The sequence below is a fragment of the Emys orbicularis genome, chromosome 8 (genome assembly GCF_028017835.1).
Source record: "Emys orbicularis isolate rEmyOrb1 chromosome 8, rEmyOrb1.hap1, whole genome shotgun sequence".
NCBI classification, from domain to species: Eukaryota; Metazoa; Chordata; order Testudines; family Emydidae; genus Emys; species Emys orbicularis.
The window spans coordinates 97566477-97587995 of NC_088690.1; the positions used below are offsets into that span (position 1 = coordinate 97566477).

The window sequence follows — 21519 nt, forward strand, 5'->3', positions numbered from 1 at the left end:
ATTGTAAAAGGCACTCTGGGTTAGAGGGGAGGAGTGACACAGCTACTCAGTCTGGATGGTACCTGTTAAGTCACACGGTCTTTTCCCCTTACTTGATGGAATGACCAAGTCAATCCAAACCTCTCTCTCTGCTAGCCATAGGGCTGGGGTGAAAGAGAGAAGCAGGAGCAGTGCTGGAAATGAGAAAGTGAGCAGGGGAGAGAGGAGGAAATGAGAGTGTGGAAAGGAGGAGGAGGCAGCAAGATGGGAAAGGGGGAAGAGACGAAATCCAGGAGATAAATGGGCACTGACATCAGAATATGGGAAGGACAGAGACCACAATAGGGAAATGGGATCAAAAATAATGAGAGGAGATTAATGTTCTGCCCTCCAGAAAATAATGACGGGAGAAGGAGATTTATTTTTAAGGAAAGGAGAAACCAGGAGGAGGTAGGAGATGAAAATAAATTGTACAGAAAGGAGGCTAAGAAACAAAATAGGAGACAATCAAAGAAATGGAAGAGGGAAGGACAGACACCTTTTGGGGTACATTTAATTTAGCATTTTACATTATTTTCCCATCAGGAAGATCATCTTCTTTTTTAAAAAACAAAACAAAACTCTGAGCAGAGTCTTCAGACAATACATTAAACAAAAGGGGGATTTTCCTGCCTTGTCTGCAAGAGGTAATGCAGCAAGGGAGGCAGCGTTTGAGGAGTGGAGTCAGCTATGCCGAGGCCATGAGTGTAGCTAGTCTATCCTCCTCCACACACACATTCCCAAGGCAAGTTTAGGCTCCACAGAATAAAGACCTGTCCCAGTCAATTGCTTCAGGGACTAAGGTGCTGTAACAAAAAAAAATTCAATCAGAACCTGGGGAGGTCTTTAGAATGTATTCCTCTGTAGCAGACAATTCTGGGATTCTTCTATGCAAGAATGCAAGACGCAAGTTCCTCTATGAGTAGTAGTATGGAGACTGAAAGGTCAATTGTCACAGGGGGGGAAAAAAAGCTATTCTAGGCTGCAGATGTGTGTTCTTTCTGCAAAAAAACCCAAGTCTTTGAATATAGCAATGCTGTAGGAGGTTAAAAGTTTATCTGTAAAATTGGAGCAAAACGTTGCTGGTTTACATATTACAGGAAACCAATCATTAAAATACATTTTTATCAACTAGGGGAATTCCCCCCGCCCCTTCATCAGAATTTCATATTTAACCCCTCTCCCCCTCCCCCAGTAAAATAAAGGAAAGAAATAGGCTTGGTTTCTTCTTTATTTCACACAGTCTAGCCCAGGGATTCTGTGCAAATGACAGTCACACAGGGATTCCCTGTGCCAGATTCTTCTTGGAGCATTGAATCCATTGCCATTTGTTAGGCTATAAATAATTCATGAAGTTTGTTTGGTGTCAGGCTTTGATGACAATTTTATCAGCTGAGTTTTTAAAAAGACACCTGGATGGAAGACAGGATGTGGCTGGGGGAAAGGGAAGAACTGCTAACATATCAGCATCAATGCTGCATATTTTATTGCCCCTGTACTCTCCTCCCACACTCCTTGCATATATAGTTTTGTCAGCAAACTGCATGGGGTTATCAAAATTTTATGGCTGTCATAAGCTAGACACCAAGCAAAAAAAGCCATTTGCACAGAATGGTTTTCAAATGAGGAGGGTCTTCATGGTTCTGCTTCTCCTATGCTCTGGACTAAACTTCAAACACTTTAACACCAATTAGTCATGCTTTGAAATGGCCTGCGGGCAGGTTTGCCATTGAAGCATTCCTCCAACTTGGAAGACAAAATAAAATTCAAGTTAAATAAGTTAACATGCATCCTGAGTCTACTTAGATGTGGGAGAGGTGGCTGTCTTAAAATCCACTGGGAAAATGACCCCATCCTACCCAAAGCCTGACAGTTAAACTTCCTAATTCATGAATTTAAAATGTGGCAAGCTTTCAAAAACTGGGCAGCTTCAACCTGTGCAGCTGGCCCTTACCCAGCAGACAGTCTATGCAGACACAGCTTTTGCCAGTAATGTAGAATGGGGAAGAGAAGAGATGGGGACATACTCTTAAGAATTAATTATGCTTAAAATTAGGGTTACCATATTTTAGTTTTAAAAAAGGAGGACACTCCACGGTGCCCCGGCCACGCCCCAACTCCGCCCCTTCCCCGCCCCCAGCCCTGCCCCTTCCCCAAAGTCCCCGCCCCAACTCTGCCCCCTCCCCTGAACGCTCCGCCCCCTGCTCCTCCCCCTCCCCTGCTTCCCGCGAATCAAATGTTCGCGGGAAGCCTGAAACAGGGAGGCAGCAGGTAAGCGGGGGCTGGGGCGGGGTGCGGCCCAGTCCGGCCCCCCTGGCCGAGCGGCTCCCTCCGGTGGCCGGCTGGCCCAGGCCAAGAGGCTCTGGCCCCGGCGTCTCCTGCCCGGCTCGGGCCCTGGGGCGCCGGCCCCGTCCCCCGTCCGAGCACCGCCGTCCCCGGCCCCAGCCCCGTCCTGTCCCCGGCCGAGCACCGCCGTCCCCGTCCCCGTCCCGTCCCCGGCCGAGCACCGCCGGCCCCGCACCGCCGGCCCCGGCCCCTGGCCCAGCCCCGCCGGCGCCGCACCCTCCCTCCCTATTTTCCCGGACATGTCCGGCTTTTTGGGATTTCCTCCCGGACGGGGATTTGAGGCCCAAAAAGCCGGACATGTCCGGGAAAATCCGGACATATGGTAACCCTATTAAAATAAGAACTCCGGAACACGAGGCTCCCCCAATGGGTTTTTCAGCACCGTCAGAGGTGAGGAAAGATTCTCCTCACCTTACTTCTCACCTTCTTGAGCAAACAATTACTAGGCAAAGTAAGGCAATTTCTCCTCAGTATTCATTTCTTCTTGTTTTCCTCACTGTACCTGCTGATTTTCCTTCCTAAGTGTGGTGAGGGAAGACCTAATATGTATAATAGCAAGACTCCAATGTACTCTTGCGAGTCACCAGCAGGAGAGGGCTGGGTTGACTCTACTTGACGGTTCTCTCATGCAAGGCGACTGCATGTTATTCCTAAATAAGGTATAGAGTATTTGGTCTATCATGACTGTTCTTCTTCTCTTATATGATCCAAATGAAAAAGTATGTGCAGGGAGGTTGGGGTGAGACTTCTAAGCTCTTAATTGATGTCCCCACCCATGTATCAGTGAAAAAGTTTGTTCAACTTTACAGTTCAGATGAACCTGTGACCACCCACTCATGGTTAGGGGTCTCCAAGCATCACCTCTGCGGAGCCTAATCTTGACTGTTTTGAGATTCAATCCACTCTCTTCCAAATAAAAATTCATATCAAAAGTTTCCTGAGAATAAATGTGTACAATAATCTCATTTAGCAACTGCATGCAGTTAGAGCAAGGGACCTTTGAGTGTAAATATCTCTAGTGTTTTGAAAGAAAATCAAGGTAGACCTAGAAGAGTACAGCATCCTTGATTTGATTCTCACAAGTTTTCCATTTTCTCCACTTCTCCAAACTCTATAACAAAGGTAAGGAAACTTCTGCCATAGGTGTACTTCATTTGCCTGGAAAGCACCAGGCATATCTATAGTGTTGTGTAAAATGACAAACGAACAATAGGATTGTAAGTACAAGACTGCACCAACAATTAATCCAATTTGACATGACTCAAGTAAAAACATGGAGAGATGAAGAGACAATCTCATGATAAGGAATTTGCATCTCACAAGTTTTCCATTTTCTCCACTTCTCCAAACTCTATAATAAAGGTAAGGAAACTTCTGCCATAGGTGTACTTCATTTGCCTGGAAAGCACCAGGCATATCTATAGTGTTGTGTAAAATGACAAACGAACAATAGGATTGTAAGTACAAGACTACACCAACAATTAATCCAATTTGACATGACTCAAGTAAAAACATGGAGAGATGAAGAGACATAATCTCATGATAAGGAATTTGCATCTCAAAGCATTGACAAAAATCTTTAATCTCTACAGGACATACACTCATTTGAACACCACTATGATAAGCCCATAGCAGGTTTCAAAGACCTTGACTAGTGTGGTCCTGGAACAACTGAAATTAACAAATGTGCATTTTAGAAAAAGGCTTGAAAAGAGGGGAGATGTAATAGCTGTCAAGGATCTGAAGGATGCAAATGTTAAGGAGGGAACAGAAGAAGATATGAATAGGAGTAATTGGATAGGGCTGACCAAAGGAAAGCATAGGATGACTATCAGGAAAAGTTTCCTAGCAATAGGGTCTATAAGGTGATAGAACAGACTCCCTAGCAAACTGCTGGAGGCCCCCTCTTGACTTCTGGAGTATGGGCTATCAGGTCTCCAATTTCTGAATTTTAAGCTCATTCTGGACTGATATGCTGAGATCCGGGGTGGGTATTGACATGATCTATAGAAGCCTTTAAGGTGCCACTCCATGCCAAGATACAAAAGGAGTGCACAAACAGGGCATTATTATTTTCATGAAAATGAATAGTTTTAGGATTGAGAAAGTCAGCTACGTTCTACCTCTTAATTATAATCCTCAAATCCAGTTACAGAAGTTCCCAAATCCCTTTCAATATAGCATTACTGAAGTGAAAAAAAAAAAAAAAGGTAATTTATACTCACAAAGAAGAAAACATTATAAAGTTAAAAAATATAATCTGTCTCTTAAAATGCAAAGAGCAACAGGGAAATAAACACAGTATCTGGCAGAATTTTAACATTGTCTGATCCAAGCCTGTTCAGTTATTAGACTACCCAACAGTCTCCAGATCTTACCATGTATGCCATCTCTATTAGCTAGCACTCTCAAGTATTATTAAATATTTGAGAACGTTTTAAAAATCGGAGCGATTCTGAAGGTGCTGGATTGACAGTCCAAACCCTTTTATTGCTCACCTGCAGAACATCAGCAGCACAGGTTTATGGACCAATGCATCCCAGACTCTGGCCTGCAGGAAACATCTCTTTGTGGGCAAGAGGGTAATTTAGTCATTGTCCTTTTCCATTCTTGGCCCTTCTAAGTCTGACAGGGATGCGAATATCTGTAGTATCAATCATGGGATAGATGCACTTGATGTGGACACTTTCCTATAGGAACTGGATCGATACCTTCCAATCATTTTCACATAGGTAACCAAAACCAGATGCCATGACTTTCAGTGACAACTAGTTTGACCTGGTTTTGAAATATCACCACTCCCTGAGTTTCTGGGTTTCCCTAGCACTATCAATCATCTCCTCTGCACCTTGTTTGCTAACTAAAACACCAAACCCTGAGGTCCTAATTCAGCTTGAACCCCATTTTACCTAAGCAAAGTTGCATCATCTTCAGGTGGAGTTTGCCTGAGTAAGGGATGAGCCAGGATCTCAACATTTGGCTCCCAAGCAGTAGACTGTTCGACTCCAAAATCTGATTTTAGATTCAAGGTTTACAACAGCATTCTGGGAGGATGTGGTCCTTAGTTGTTTGCATGGGGTCCAGGAATGTATTCCATATGTAACAACTGCCAGCAACATTACTCTGAATTTCTGTGACAGTTCCACTGTACAAGAAACTAGAACCTCAATGAAATAGGTGAGAAGTAAAACATCCCGTAGAGGGGCTAAAAGAAAAACCAAGAAAGCAAAGGAAGCTGAAATGTTGGAAACCAAAACGTGCAAATTCTATTAATGTTTAAAATATGTGAGTTTAAACAAGCCTGGCAGCTGAAATGGTTCCCCACAAGAGGCACTGCAAGGGGAATAAATATGGACCTTGACGTTCTTTGTCTTTTTACAGCAGCTGCAGGTGGTTTCAGTTACATACAATAATTAAATTAGCCACACAACGTGGTTGCTCTAAGATTTCAAACTAATCTTCACAATGATCTCCTCAACCTCTGCCTCTTCTTCTACTTTGAAACAAACCCAAACCCTCACAAACCAAAACCTAATGGAAGAGGAGGAGCATGCTTGAAGGATTTCATGCCTCTCATATGAATCTGTGAATGACAAGCTGCATGACAATACACAGCAAGCTTCAGTTAAGCAATTACTTTCATATCCATTGTATCTAGCACGCTCAATGCCTTCACACTTCCAGATTTCTCCGCTTGGCCTCCATCTTCCAATTGCCTTCGTTCTTCATTGCAACTCAAGTCACAGAGAACTGGTTCTGCTGTTTTAGGTTTGCCATTCAGGAGTAAGCAAGAAAGAAAGTAACTTCTTGTGAGTGCTAATAAACTCAAAACCTTAAAATCAAAAGCATTATTATTACTCTTAATGGGCTTGTCTCCAATTAGCAAGTACCCCAAGGGGATGGTTTGAAATAGTTTCTTGGAATGACAGGTTTTAAACCTAGGAAGGGAAAAACAACCCTTTATCCCTCTGAGTAAATAAAATTATTAGTGGCTTCATTCTCTTGATTCAAGGAGATAATATACCAGAATGAATCCAGAGAGCAATTAACAATGGAACGCATGGGAGCTGGCCAAAAACAATTGCAGAACTAAACACTTGATGTGGTCTGGTTTAGTTACAAAACTGCATATAGAAAGTATACACCTTATGTGTGTGTGTGAACGTGTGCATATATCAAATACAAATGCAGCCAAGGGCTTTCAAAAGTAAATTGTGATTTTGAGTGCACAGGGAAGGGGGCTACCTTAAGGGGGCTTAATTTGCAAAGGGGGGTGCTCAGGGTACAGGAAAATCAGGTCTCTTTCAGGGGTCTTAAGCTGGCACCCAAAAAGTGTGGCACCCAAAATTACTAGTCACTTTTAGAACTCTTAATGTGTATGTGCACACCATGTGTGTATGTGCACATGTGAGAGAGAGAGAGAGAATCCATCTTCTAACTAAAAAATGCCTTTAAATATGTAAGAGACTAGATGGAGTGAGGTAATATTTTTTATTTTTCTGTTGGTGAAAGAGACATGCTTTTGAGCTTGACGTGTAAAGTTTTATTGTTATAACTTTTCCTTTCCACATCTCTCTTCCTGCCTGTGGGACTCTGTTGGAAGCAACTTTTTACATCCAGAGTGGTGAATTAGCAAGTAGCACTTCAGCCTGTGGTATTTTTAGAGCTATCCAGGTTAAGGCCTCACTGTGGAGAAAACTGCTGGAGGATTTGCTTTAAAAAAAATATTCTTGATTTGGCGGACAGAGTATTCAAAAATACTCCGTTCCCTACATAGTAAGTCTCCATTCTTTTGCCAGTAATTTCAGAGCTGGTGCGAAATTGGAATACTTTGCTCGAGTGTGCAATTTTTTTTCTGTTTATTTTTCATTACATTTTTAATTAGTTTTAATGATGGTGGAAGGTGCCAGATTTAATAACTCTGGTCTTGAAAACCAGCTGGACAAGTTTGGGTAGGAGCTGGAGCCAGATGGAGCCAGCAAAGGGGATACAGCATATAGGACAGCAGAGAGGGTGGTAGGGTTTCTCTGCCTAACAGGAGAGTGTAGTCACCCTGCAGCACTCTGAACCACATAAAGATTAAAGAGTTTGGGCTTCAGAAGATTGCAGAAGAATCCAAAATAAAGTTAGTAGTATTTTTCTGTAACTAATGTCTGTTTTCCCTAGCCTTATTGATTGTGGGGCCGAAGAGGGGCAGCAGGGAAAGTCCAAGAGGAAGGAGAGAAGCAGAAGTAACAATTAGCATGTATTTAGCCCATTTATCTCAGGGTTTTTTTAACACCTTTTATAGACACTAACTTATGAATCCTCACAATATCCCTCTGAGGTAAATGTTATCCCCATTTAACAGATTGTGTGAGACACAGAGATAAAGTGACTTGCCCAATGGCACATCAAGTCAGTGGCAGAGCTGGGACTTGCACTCAGAACTCTTGATTTCCAGTCACATGCCCTAATGCATTTGCTTCAATGAGACCTCAAAACAGACAACAGAGTGCCAATCAAAACCTACTTTAAACAGAAAATAATGCTGGTTTTTCTATGGAAGGATACTCGTACTAAACCATCCTGATTCATCAAGCTATGGTCATGAAGCAAGCCACAGTCGAATCTAAACTAAATCCTTCTTCTAGCAAGGGAGTGGAGAAATAACATCTAAGACCAGTGATTATGATCAGAGGCAACTGATCTAAATGAACAAATAATACACCTCTACCTTGATATAACGCTGTCCTCGGGAGCCAAAAAATCTTACCGTGTTATATCGAACTTGCTTTGATCCGCCGGAGTGCGCAGCCCCGCGCCCCCGCCTCTCCCTCCTCCTCCCCCCCCCCCCCCGGAGCACTGCTTTACCGCGTTATATCAGAATTTGCGTTATATCGGGTCGCGTATATCGGGGTAGAGGTGTAATTGATATCTATATTGTGCCTTCCAATGCAAATTACATACAGGTATAGTACTTTTGCAGTACAGCCATCTATGGGGTTGGAAATAGCAACAGGTGAAGAACAGTGGAGTAGGGAAATTTAGATTGTTGACACCAAATAGAACCCTTGCAAAATGTGCATTGACTCATGAATGCCCACCCCCATGGACTAAAGCATTTAAGAATCTATCTGAAAGACCTCCACTTAGTAAGCCCTACGGAATATGATGTTATATTACGAGCTCGGGGAAGGAGAACAAACTAAACGTTCCCATTAACATTTATAACTACTCTGGTACAGTGCTACCCAAAGTAAAAGCCCTGGCAGGCAGAAAGGTTGGTGTGGCAACTTTCACCAAGTGATTATAATCTCATTCCAAGGGCAGATGTGCCTGCCTGTGCTCAGTGATCATCATGCCAATCTGACACAAATTTAATTGTTTTGAACTTTTACATGAAACTTCTCACACAAAAATACTGAACATTAAAGCTTGCTCAGTGTGGGAACCCCAGTGTGTTCCAAGAAATCCGAGATCTTCTGTCAACAATCAATAGGCACCTGTTTTAAAGGGCCTATGCATTCAGCTGAGTCTGAAGTAACATAGCAATACAGGAACTGTTTATCTCCAACAGTGGCCAGCACTAGATGCTTCAGAGGAAGGTGCGAAAAACCCTGCAGTAGGCAGATGTGGATAATCTGCCCTCAAAGAGACTCTCTTCCTAAATCCTGGTAGTTAAGATTTTCTTAAACTCTGAAGCATAAGCTTTTATATGCCTTCAAAAACTTTTTTTTAAGTATTTACTATTAGAATGCTATATTGTTATACGTGTAAAACTCCAAGCCCTTTTTTAATCTTGCTAACTACTTGCCCTTCAATGTTATACTGTGGCAATGAGGTCTACAGTCAATCATGCATTGTGAGAAAAATTATTTCTTATCAGTTTTAAATTCGTCACCTTTCAATTTCACTGCATTATCTCTTGTTCTTATATTAGGAGACAGGGCGAAAAGAAGTTCCTGATATGCCTGCTGACTACCATTCATATCAGCCAGCATAGGCACAGAACCAAACAACACTGAGCAATCTAATGAGCTATATTAACCTATGTTTGAACTACGATTACTTCTAATGGTGTGACTCTCTTCTTATTCCACAGTAGGAGTAAGCACCAAGGAGATCATAACCCGAGATCTCTCCTAGGAGTTAATCACAAACTTGAGCGGGTCCAGATCTCTGTCCAGGGCTGTAATGTGTCTCAGTCCAAAGGATTAGGACATGAGTATCTGGCAAAATTAAAATTTCCCACTGAAATGGGAAAGAAAGAATAGCAATAGAAGGAGGAACTCTGTGTAATTTTTCCATGCAAGGTCCAGAGAGTTTGGTTTGCTATTTTCTTTTGTCCACCAGATTGGGAAGCGAACATATGAGAGAGAGAAGCATCCGAAAGGCCCCAGAGAAAAGTGGAAATTTCCAGACTGTCCTAGACAAGAATGGCTTTCTGGAAATAGTGCATAAACCCAACAAATGAACAGTTACCAATCAGCAGCATAAACAGCAGCCATGAGGATGAAATCAGAGCCTGACAGGCCAAGAAGAAAAAGTCTGATTGCTTGCTGCACCTTCAGGGAAAAAAGCCTCCATGGTAAAACCCCTGCAACAGCTCATCTTCCTGAACAGGTGCCTCAATGAGAGGATTCATTGATCTAGTCCAGAGATGGGCAAACCACGGCCCGTGGGACCTTCCTGCCCGGCCCCTGAGCTCCTGGCCCGGGAGGCTAGCCCCCGGCCCCTCCCCTGCTTTCCCCCTCCCCTCCCCTGCAGCCTCAGCTCACTGCGCCGCCGTCGCAGTGTTCTGGGCGGCGGGGCAGCGAGTTCCTGGGGCAGCACAGCTGCAGAGCCGCGGCCTGACCCGGTGCTCTGTGCTGCGCGGTGGCGTGGCTGTCTCCAGCTGGGTAGCACGGCTGCTTGTCCTGATGCTCTGGGCGGCGTGGCTGTAGCGCCGCCAGCCACCGGTGCTCCAGGCAGCGCAGTAAGGGGGCAGGGAGCAGGGGGGGTTGGATAGAGGGCAGGGGAGTTCAGGGTGGTGGTCAGGGGGCGGGGGTGTGGATAGGGGTCGGGGCAGTCAGAGGGCAGGGAACAGAGGGGTTGAATGGTGGCAGGGGTCCAGGGGGGCAGTCAGGAATGAGAGGAGGGGTTGGATGGGGCGGCAGGGGGCAGTCAGGGGACAGGGAGAAGGGGTGGTTGGATGGGGTAGGGGTCCCCGGGGGGGCAGTCAGGAATGAGACGAGGGGTTGGATGGGGCGGAGGGGGCAATCAGGGTCGGGGGGCGGTCAGGGGACAGGGAGGGGTGGATGGGGCAGGAGTCCCGGGCGGGGCATCAGGGGGTTAGAAGCAGAGGGGGTCGGATAGGGGGCGGGGGGCTGGGCCATGCCTGGCTGTTTGGGGAGGCACAGCCTCCCCTAACCGGCCCTCCATACAATTTCAGAAACCCGATGTGGCCCTCAGGCCAAAAAGTTTGCCCGCCCCTGATCTAGTCACTTGCTGAAAGTGTAGAGGTAAGTGCCATACTCAGTACCAAGGGGGAACTTGGCCTCTACCAGGATATTTAGGTCTGCCCAAAAGCAGGCCTGCAGTGTTGTCCATTTCCCCTAAGTGCAAAAAGTATATATGCTACCCAGGCCAAAGATACGACTATGCAACACAAACAATACAGCAAATGCTATATTATATTTGAGCACATGGCCCTGGAGGACTTTCTTGCCAATGACCCATTAGTAAGAAAATGATTTAAGACCTTGATAAAAGTGTTTGGAATTAGTTTTATTCCACTTCCAGTTCATAGCCCATCCTCCTATCTTCTTTCATTCTAGCACAGCCCCACAGGTACAGGTTAGTGAGCCATAATGTAGAAAGATCGCTGTGTAACCTCTTGGCTGACATCAGAGAGCAGCTGCCTTGCAGAACCAACGGAAACCAAGGCTGAGAAGCTGAGAACAATCTGTGCTACAGGTAGTGATCACTACTGTGTTGGTTAGAACACGAAAACCAAAAATACACTACTGTAGCAAAAGCAGAAGGAGCAAGTCTCCATTGGCCAGGCTGCAGCTGTGAATGATTAAAGAGAATGAATGCTACTAAATGCACGCACACACACTTTAGACACGATACATTTAATTGTTTTGATCTTTCACAAGAAAAGGAAATAGATGCACAGCCCAGAGAAAATGGCAAGTCTGTTGCCTCAGACTGACAGGAGATGTTTGCAGACAGAAAGACAAACAGCAATGGGTGATATGAGTCACAAGGGGAAACACGATCAAAATCGCCTCAAGAGCCTTGGATAAAAGGTGCTATAGAACTACAAAGTATTTATTAATGAGCATGGTTCTCACAGCTACAACAACAAAACATTCTCAGACATAAAAATAAAGCAATGAGACTAAAAATTCTAACTCCTGAAATGTAAATGGATCAAAATCTTCCTGTTCTGCATCTCCAAAGCATTTACCGTATATACTCGTTCATAAGCCGAATTTTTTTAGTAAAAAAGGGAAGCACCAGAGAAGGGGGTCGGCTTATGAACGAGTATAGAGAGGGAGAGGTGGGACACAGCCCCTCCCCCTAACAGAGGGAGCAAGGAGAGGCAGCAGAGCCAGAAGGGAAGAGGCGGGGCCAGAGTCTCTCCGCGCTGCTCTCCCCCCAGCCTCCTAAGCAGCTGCAGCTCCGGGGCTGGCAGGCTGCAGCCATGCCGCTCGGCTTGGCCCCGCCCCCCAGAGCAGACTACGGCCGCGCTGCCCGGCCCGCCGGAGCAGCTCCAGCCAGGTCAGAGACATCCTCCCCTGGCCCTCCCCAGATAAGGTGGGAAGGGATGGGATGGGGTCCCGGGCTAGGGGTGGGGTCATGTGGGGGGTGGTCACAGGGGTTACTCCCCTGACCCCCAGCTTCTCCCCCCCCCCCCCAAAAAAAATTTCCCCACCAGTTGCTGTCCCGGCCTGTCAGGGTAAGCAGCTGGTGCGCTGGGAACACTTTGTTTACTTGGGTTTATCTCCGTGCCTGCGGACACTTGAGGTAAACAAACCATCTCGGCCCACCGGCAGCTTATCCTGATGGCTCGGGAGCCAAAGTTTGCTGACCCCTGAATTATAGGGTCGACTTATGAATGGGTCATAAAAACCCGTCCAATATCCATCTTGGGCGGGGGGGGGGGGGGGGTCAGCTTATAAACAAGCCGGCTTATGATCGAGTATATACGGTACTCCTTATTTAAAGACCTGTGGGGGGGGAAGGAGTGAACTCTGGTTCCAAAGATTGAGACGTGGTGTAATCAGCACAGTTTCTTGGACATCTGGCAACAAAGGGCTTGACTACACTCTGCTTTGCACTGAAGAAAAAACTATTTGATTATATCAGTGTAACCTTTTAGTGTTTATGCATATCCAAGTGTTTAAACTAGGGCAAAAACCTCAGTGTAGACCAACCCTAAGGATAGGTGTTAGGGCCCAAGAGGGATTTAAGCGACAAAAAGGCTTAAAAATCTACAAGAAAAAGTGAGTTGCTAGATGGCATTTGGTTTATGACCAGTTACCACAGAGTAGAGGACAGCAGATTAACCGCTGCCTCTCTTCCCCCCAGAAAGAAGAAAAATCCCAGAAGTTTTCTTTCTACAAGGAGACTTCTTAACTCCAGCTGATTTTATATGAAGTGTTTTTAATCTCATTCTGCTGTTTTGGAAAAAAAAAAAAAAAGTTTTAAAAAATGTTCACAGATTTCAAAATGTTTAATGTAAGTGCTTGTTTGTGTTTCTATGCATAACAGTATTTGGCCCTTCCAAGTGGATAACGGTAACAGTATCAAAATTACAACCTTGTGTCAACACCAAAAGGAAAAACCTATGGGGGAAAGATCAATTTTATTTATCCGGACTCCAGCCCTACCTTGAAAACACACACTCATGTCACTCATGAGACATTCCCGGGCTGCTTCTTGAACTAACAGGGCTCAGCCCTGGCACAATTCTAACACTGCAGTGACCTACTTTGTAACAGACATTTCCATACAACCAAAAGAAAAATGAGCTTCCAGCCAAATTGCCGTGAAGAAACAAATGTCAAATGCCAGCACTAAAGTACTACACCACTTTTATTAGGAAAAATTAGTTAAAATGTATCCACCAAAGTTTAAACAGAGTGCAGGGATTGGTGGAACCCTCCTGAAATATGCAATACTCTATTTAATTGAACACTGTTTTTATTTCATTTTCTGCACCTGCTCTTAGCCTAGCATAATTCCTCCATAAACCCTGGAATCCAGAAAAAAGAACAGGAGTACTTCCCTTAGGCCAGGTCTACACTACCGCGGTAGTTCGACAGCTGGCAATCGAACTTCCGGGTTCGATTTATCGCGTCTGGTCTGGACGCGATATATCGATCCCGGAAGCGCTCGCCGTCGACTGCGGTACTCCAGCTCGGCGAGAGGAGTACCGCGGAGTCGACGGGGAGCCGGCCTGCCGCGTGTGGACCGCGTCTGAACCGCGGTAAGTTCGAACTAAGGTATGTCGACTTCAGCTACGTTATTCACGTAGCTGAAGTTGCGTACCTTAGTTCGAATTTGGGGGTTAGTGTAGACCAGGCCTTAGAGACTAACAAATTTATTTGAGCGTAAGTTTTCGTGGGCTACAGCCCACTTCTTCGGATGCTGTAGCCCACGAAAGCTTATGCTCAAATAAATTTGTTAGTCTCTAAGGTGCCACAAGTACTCCTGTTCTTTTTGCGGATACAGACTAACACGGCTGCTACTCTGAAACCTGGAATCCTGAGTACTTTCCCTCTGAGGAAAGATTTTGACATGTAACAGATGGATTAAACAATAGAGAATCCTGTAACTCAAAACAGTAACAAGGTGTTCACAAGAGCTTTTTTGTTTTTTAACCTTTTACTTATTAAAATGCTTTGGACTTCAGTTAAGCTTCTTTGCTCAGCTTTCACACCAGCTTTGAAACAGAAACCCCAGGCACTTTGACAGGTCATCTGTGTCACTGTAACTTCTAGAAATGCCTCTGCTGAAATGCTAGTTGGTAAATTCCTGCTGACATAGGCCAGAACAGCTGCAAACTTTGGGACAGTTCAAGTCAGCGTGGGTTTTCCCTGCCTCCTACAGAGATACTCCTGAGTAAATCACGACAAACATCACTATCCTCCTATAGTAACAGTAAATCAAAGCTGGATTCATCACAGAAACAGTGAGGGTGCGTCTGTGAAGGAGAAATACAGGTTTAAACTCTTAATGGACCAAAGATTAACCTAATAGTATGTTCCAAGAAAATTGAGTCTGAAAGGCAAGAGGGAAGAGGAAACAGTGTTTGGTTGCTGTTGAAATAGTCCTGACGTAGGCTGCACATGCATCATATTTGAAATTATTAGAATATAAAACTGCCTGGAAAAATGAACAACAAATATATGCAGCAACATGAATAAAGTAAAATGTAATAACCTAGCAGCTGAAATCTACCTAATTTTTCATTTCAAGCCTTCTCATTTTCCCTGTCTCCTGTCTATGATTTGCTCTCTTCTGTGCATTCCCCAAAACCCACCCTTCTATCTCCTGCATCTTTCCTTTTCCACTTTCTTTTAAGTGGTCATATAGCCCAACAGCAAAACCCACCTTCGCCCAGAGTTTGGAGAGTCTGTTTCTGTGCCTGTGCGTATGTACAAAGCATGTGGGGACTGAAAACAGTGTTCTACTCTCAAGTACCACTTGCCACACCCAAAGCTCCAGCCTACCACATTTAAGAGTCCAGCTGTATGAAAACCACTCCTCTAGCTTAGATAAGTGTTCTAGCATTTCCTAGGTAATGCTCTGCTTCACACGTACTAAGAGTTTAGAGATACTTATGAGAGACTGATCTTTAATTTTTTAATTAATAATTGCCATGTCAAATGTATCAACTGTATTAGCAATTTTATTAATAGTAGAACTCTGCTAGTCCACATTAATTGCTAAGAGTTCTACTGCAAATTAGCGAGAAAGCAAACAAAATGCATCAGAGATAATATAGCTCAAGAGGAACCCTGTTCATTTATTTGACCAATGCAGTTTACATGTATTTAGAGACCTCTATAATGATCTAGCAAAAGATACTATTTAGTGTGTTTTGTGAAAGTAGCAAAAGTCTCAGTACCGTGAGGCCTCTCTGCCACACACTATTAAATCTTTGCTGAGAAATTGGGAGAGACGTTAGCCCTCTGCGTGTGCAAATCATGCAGTGTATGCATTAGCAAAGTGAAAATTATTCACTTGCATTAACAATCCAGGGGATGATTTCTTCTACTCACTGAAAGAATCCTGTCTGCTCTGCATCTTCTAAGCCCTAAAACACTGCCATCTTTCCCTTTCCATAAATCATTCCAGTCCTCACCATGCACAATTCCCCTTTCCTTCCCATGGCTCACACACACAATATCTGCCTGAACTATCCTCTGCAGATAAGGATAAAGCTTAAAATCAATTGCACACCCATTTATCTCACTAAAGTTTACCCCTGGCACTACTTGTCCCCCTAGTCAAGAGCCTCAGCAGTGAGGTCACAGATTGAACAGGCCAAAGGGACTGAACTATCCTCCTCTATCCCTAGGGATGGTGCCTCCAGGCCAGAGGGAAAGTGTCTTTTAGTACAGCAAAATGAGCTTGCTACACAGGGGCTACACATAGCAATGTGGGAGAAGAAATACTTTCATATGTGAGGATGACAAAAGGACTGTAATGAGTGCTGGCTATTTGATGAGAGCCTATAACCTGATTGTGTCTCAGGAATTACTAACAGGGTGACCCCAACCACAATGGATACCTTTTTATTTATAAGCAAAACAATACAAGCTAGCTATTAATAGCAAGCACATGCAGGCAATGCTCCCTGGAATTCAGTGAATGTCTTTGCAGGCCCTTTTAGCTCAGTATTCCAATTCCAAAAAACAAAAAAGCAGCAAAGCAGCCTTTAGTTATAGTGACTTCCTGCCTTTCCCTGGGAGGAGCTACGTAATGGGAAAAACTGCTAAGGGCATTTTACCCTTAAAAATAACAAATTCTGCCACACTCTATAGGATTTGTTTGTTTGTTCTTAAATCCCTTCTCTCTTAACAAAGCTCTGCTAAAACAGCACAAAGTCCATTGTGCTCTCCTGCTCCTTCCCTCCCCCCTCCGAATACCACAGTGACTAAATACGAGTTCTCCTTTAAATAAAACAACAACCACTAAAAAAAATAATGCAAAGCACTGAAGCAGTCATGAGACTCCTTGTGCATATTTGGCTGGTGGAAGTAGCTGGAACTCCCTCTCCTTTGGCTTGAGCCTGTAAGCATCTGAGGTTTTGAAACTACGATCTAAACCAGCTTTTCTGCTTTTTAAACAGCCTTGCTCTGGTTCCACAGAACAGGCACAAAGGTCGTAAGAAAGCATCTGGTGGCTTTTTTTTTTTTTTAATAGATAGCTTTATGCTTTCCCAAATTTTTATTTACAACCCGCTTAACTCATTCCAACGTTTCCTCGACTCCTTGCTAATCTTTTCTGTATACATGGTGAAGGAATGGCCAGGTACGGTCTCCTATCCCTGAAGCTGGCATGTGAACTGCTCAGTCACTCTGGGTGGTGTTTTCACTTCTTTAAACACTAACCAATGAGCTCTAGGGCAATTATGAGGGCAGATTATAGGCCACCCCATCACTGAAATCAAAACTTTACCAAACCCTCTGCCCCAAAACGTTTCAAAGTGACCTAAGCACTGGCAGTATGATGAATCAGGCTGCATAGGGACAATATATTTGATGTGGCGATGTAGTCTACCATATCACTGTGATAACTTTGATCTCCTTACAATTTTGATTTGCTTTTAACTCCCATTACTATGGGCTCTCCATTGCAACCCCTGTACAACAATCACTTATTAACCTGCCATTGGAAGCAATGGTACATTTTCATCAGCACAGCACGTGCATTCTATCTAAAACAACGACACAGCAATGAAGTGGTTAATGTAGACTGAAGCACCACAAATGCTGAGTGATCATATACAGCAGTCAGAAAGCTAGGATTTCTTTCCTACTGCATCTTCTCCATGTCCTTCTTTGCATTAATGATTCTTTCACACATAGGTTTTCAGTTACTGTAATGCAGTCAGATCTGACTCAAGACGCCACACACATAAGAAATTTTAGGGATGGTGGAAAAAAGAAAGTATATCAAAGCCATACACTTACTTTGCCAAGTGGTTCGTGAGCATCTGCAGCATCTGTCTGTTTTTTTCTGGGAGCCGATGAACAAGGTTGTGGATCTCTGAGATTCTGGACTCTTGATTCTCCAGCTCTGCATTGGGAAACAAGAAACTATTCCATCTGCTACCTGCTTTTTTTTTTTTTTTTAACTAATAAAAACCACCCAGATCAGGACAGAGATTCAATCAGAAATGTAGGTGTCTTGAATACAGCTGGGTAGTAAATGGTTCACCAATCCCGTGAAGATTTTCAAGATTTCAGAGATCAGAATGGCCAATAGCCGAGCTACAGAGTCAGTCTCTGTCTCTCAATCCCTCCTGTTGGACCTGTTCCATTTGGGATAAATAATTAAATATTTGTTGCACCAGACAGACTGGGCACTCAACTGAGATGCAGGTGACTCAGGTTTAAGTCCATCCTACGGGGAATATTTAAATTATTTATATTAAGCGGAACAGTTCCCACAGGAGAGAGTGAAATTGGCAAAGGAAGAACTTGAACCTGGGCCTTCCACATTGTAATCACCAGGCTATTCTGGGGGGTGATGGGGAACGTCTGTCTCTGTTTCCCCCCTCCCCTCCCCTCGGTTCTGGATTTGAGAAACCTTCCTGATCAAACCTTCATCAGATCTAGCACATTTCCATGAGAAGTTTTGGTTGTGGCAATTGACATTTTCCAACAAAAAACAGTTGTAGAAAAATTCCTTGACCAGCTCTAGCTTGAAGCCCTGGTTTTGCATCATCTCTCTATTCAGCTGCACTGTGGGGCCTCAAAATTCTAAGGTTTCTTTTTACCCACGTAGTCTCCCATGATGAAAACGAGTTTCTAAAAAAAAGGGACACGCAAACCAAAGGGGGTGAACTAAAGTACTGAGGATGGAGGTTGACAAAATGCCAAGCAAAGCGAAGGCACTTGCGACCGGAGAACAGGCTGATTGTAATTCAAGTGGCTACCATTTGGCTTGTTTCAACATAGAAAGCAACTGAATGTGCTTGTATGATAAATGTTCAATCTCCATAAGGGTAACTTTAGCCCGATAACTAGAAAGGTTTTGACAACTGGTCATCCTTATTTCATTCACAAAAGTGGAAATATCTTAATATTTGCATTTCATTTATAGCATGAGGCCTTTGGTGATAAAGTCATTGGAAGCCATCTTGTTAAAAGCCCTCCATTGGATATTTCATCCTCCCTTTCCCTTCTAGAAAGGGCAGGTTCAAATGGAGTCAGTTCAGCACATTAACGTACCAAATGAAATACTAGCAATATCAGCAGCTACATACCTGGTTCTTGTTTTGAGATTCAAGGATGCTAAACTCTTCACAAACAATTAACTTAACCTCACAATGGCCCTGTGAGTTTAGAAGTCAACATCCAACCTCACAGAAATAAATCTGAAACATGGAGAATTTGAGTGATTTGCCCAAGGTCAGTGACAGAGTTGAAATAAGGGAACTGGAGTCCTGATTCCTGGTCCCAAACGCCATTCAATACCTCAGAACAGCACTGAACAGCTTCATATCTACCAAGGTCTGCAACTTAAATCCATAATTACACACCAAACAGAGCCCCTGCCTCATACAATGCACAGAATGGACAGTGCTCACTTAATGAGCAGCTATTCAATATTTTGATTTCTCCTCATTGTTCAATGTGTGGCCCCAGGACTTGTTTACTGAGCACTATTCCCGTTCTGTACTGAAGATAGAATTGCTCATTTCTTCATAGACTTTTCTCTTTATAGACTCATCACTTCATTTCTGAGTGCTTTTCAAATATTAGTGAACTTATTTTCGCTATACTCCTGTGAGGTGAGGGGGTGGAGCATGCCTATAGCAGATGAATCTTTGGGGAATTTAGAGGCTAAAATCTAAAAAGTCTCCACTGAGCATGTACGAGCTACAATTTTTGAAAGGCTTACAACTTGGCTAAATGTGGGCAGATTTTCATGGGGACAGCAAAAAGTCACATCCCTGACACAAAAGCCACCGACTGACATCCCTTATCAAATTTCAAGTCCTCCTAAAAAGTATGGTGGCACTAGAGCTTTTGAAAGAAAAGGTAACCAGGACTTTTTAGCCTGGGCAAAAAAACCACCTTATTTTTCCCTTGCCTCATTCTCAGAAATGTGGCACCCATTTTAGCTGAAATTTTCCAAAAAAAATCAGCCCGAGGTACACACTTCATGGCAAATTTGTGCTCAAACTGTTAAGTGTGACAAAATTATAGGCAACTGAAAACAGGGTCTAAAAATGGGAAGTGACAGGCAATCTCAGTAGGTGGTTGTACCAACCCTTCCTATAACTGTAGTAGGAATTTGGTATGCATCTGTGTTCTATAATGAGACTTCAATGACTAACATCCACTTGTCACTATCTCTGCTTAAATGAGTGGGGGATTCATTTCATGAAGCTGTATCTCCACTGCAATTAGAACCAAACTGCTACATAAAAGCTGATCAGAACTATGAACCTCAATGATAAAACAGTAGGACTACTGAAAAGCAGTGGAAGAAAGGATGATAGAGAGAGACTTCTGAAGATAGCACAGATTGAATTAGATTAATGGAGAAGCACTGCCTAATAAGTGCTACTGTCACCTGTAAATCTGATCTACACGCAGATTTTGTACTGATAGCTATTTTGATTAGAATTTGTGATTTTTTTTAACTGAAGTAGCTATTGTGATACAAACCCTAGTGGGAGCACAGTTGTACTGATACAAAGGTGCTATGTGGAAATCAGCTATACCAGTATAAGCACTTTTATACTGGTATAGCTGCATCCACACTAGAATTGTACTGCTTTAATTATACCAGTATAATTAAAGTGGTACAACTTATGTTCATGAGGCCCTAGACATCAGTGTTATAAATAAGGTTAAGATTTTGTCATGGGGGTATTTTAGTAAAAGTCATGGACAGATCACAGACAATGAACAAAAATTCACAGAATCCCGCAACCTCTCTGTGACTTTTACTAAAACTACCCCAGGGGGCAGAAGGGGGAGGAAAGACTAACAGTCGGAACCTGCTGGAGGCTGACCGCTGGCCACTGCTCCAGCTTCGCCACTCCTCCTGCGATGCTGACCCAGCCCGGCCGCTGCTCCTGTGGCGGTGGATGACCACTGGTCCCAGGGGCTACTCTGGCCCTGACCGCTGCTCCTGCTCCAGCTTCGGGGGCTAACCCGGTCCCGAGCTTTTGCTCCGGAGGCGGCGGCCACTGCTCCAGCGGCCCTGGGGGCTGACCATGGAGTGGAAAATACAGTAGTAACTACACACCACACAACAAAAACACTAACCCAGGAACCAAACCCTGCAACAAACCCTGGTGCCAACTCTGTCTGCATATCTATTCAAGGGACACCATCATAGGACCTAATCACATCAGCCACACCATCAGGGGCTCGTTCACCTGCACATCTACCAATGTGATATATGCCATCATGTGCCAGCAATGCCCCTCTGCCATGTACATTGGCCAAACCGGACAGTCTCTATGCAAAAGAATAAATGGACACAAATCAGACATCAGGAATTATAACATTCAAAAACCGGTAGGAGAACACTTCAATCTCCCTGGTCACTCAATAACAGACTTAAAAGTGGCAATTCAACAAAAAAACCTTCAAAAACAGACTCCAATGAGAAACTGCAGAACTGGAATTAATTTGCAAACTGGACACCATCAAATTAGGCCTGAATAAAGACTGGGAGTGAGTAGGTCATTACAAAAACTAATTTCCCCCTACTGATACTCACACCTTCTTGTCAACTGTTTGAAATGAGCCACTCTCATTACCACTACAAAAGTGATTTTTCCTCCCTTGGTATTCTACTGTTAATTGAATTGTCTCATTAGCACTGACCCTCCCACTTGGTAAGGCAACTCCCATCTTTTCATGTAGTGTGTATATATACACCTGCTACTGTATTTTCCACTCCATGCATCTGATGAAGTGGGTT

General features: G+C 43.9%; 1 protein-coding gene across 2 annotated transcripts in view; it reads right to left on the reverse strand.

Annotated features, from left to right (window-relative positions):
- The window catches only part of ARHGAP26 (Rho GTPase activating protein 26), a 316741-nt gene that overhangs the window by 106323 nt on the left and 188899 nt on the right, over window positions 1-21519 (reverse strand). For both annotated transcript variants that reach the window (XM_065408873.1, XM_065408872.1), the window contains exon 17: window positions 17541-17646. In XM_065408873.1, coding sequence (XP_065264945.1) covers window positions 17541-17646 — 106 coding nt within the window. The remainder of the gene's footprint in view (window positions 1-17540; window positions 17647-21519) is intronic.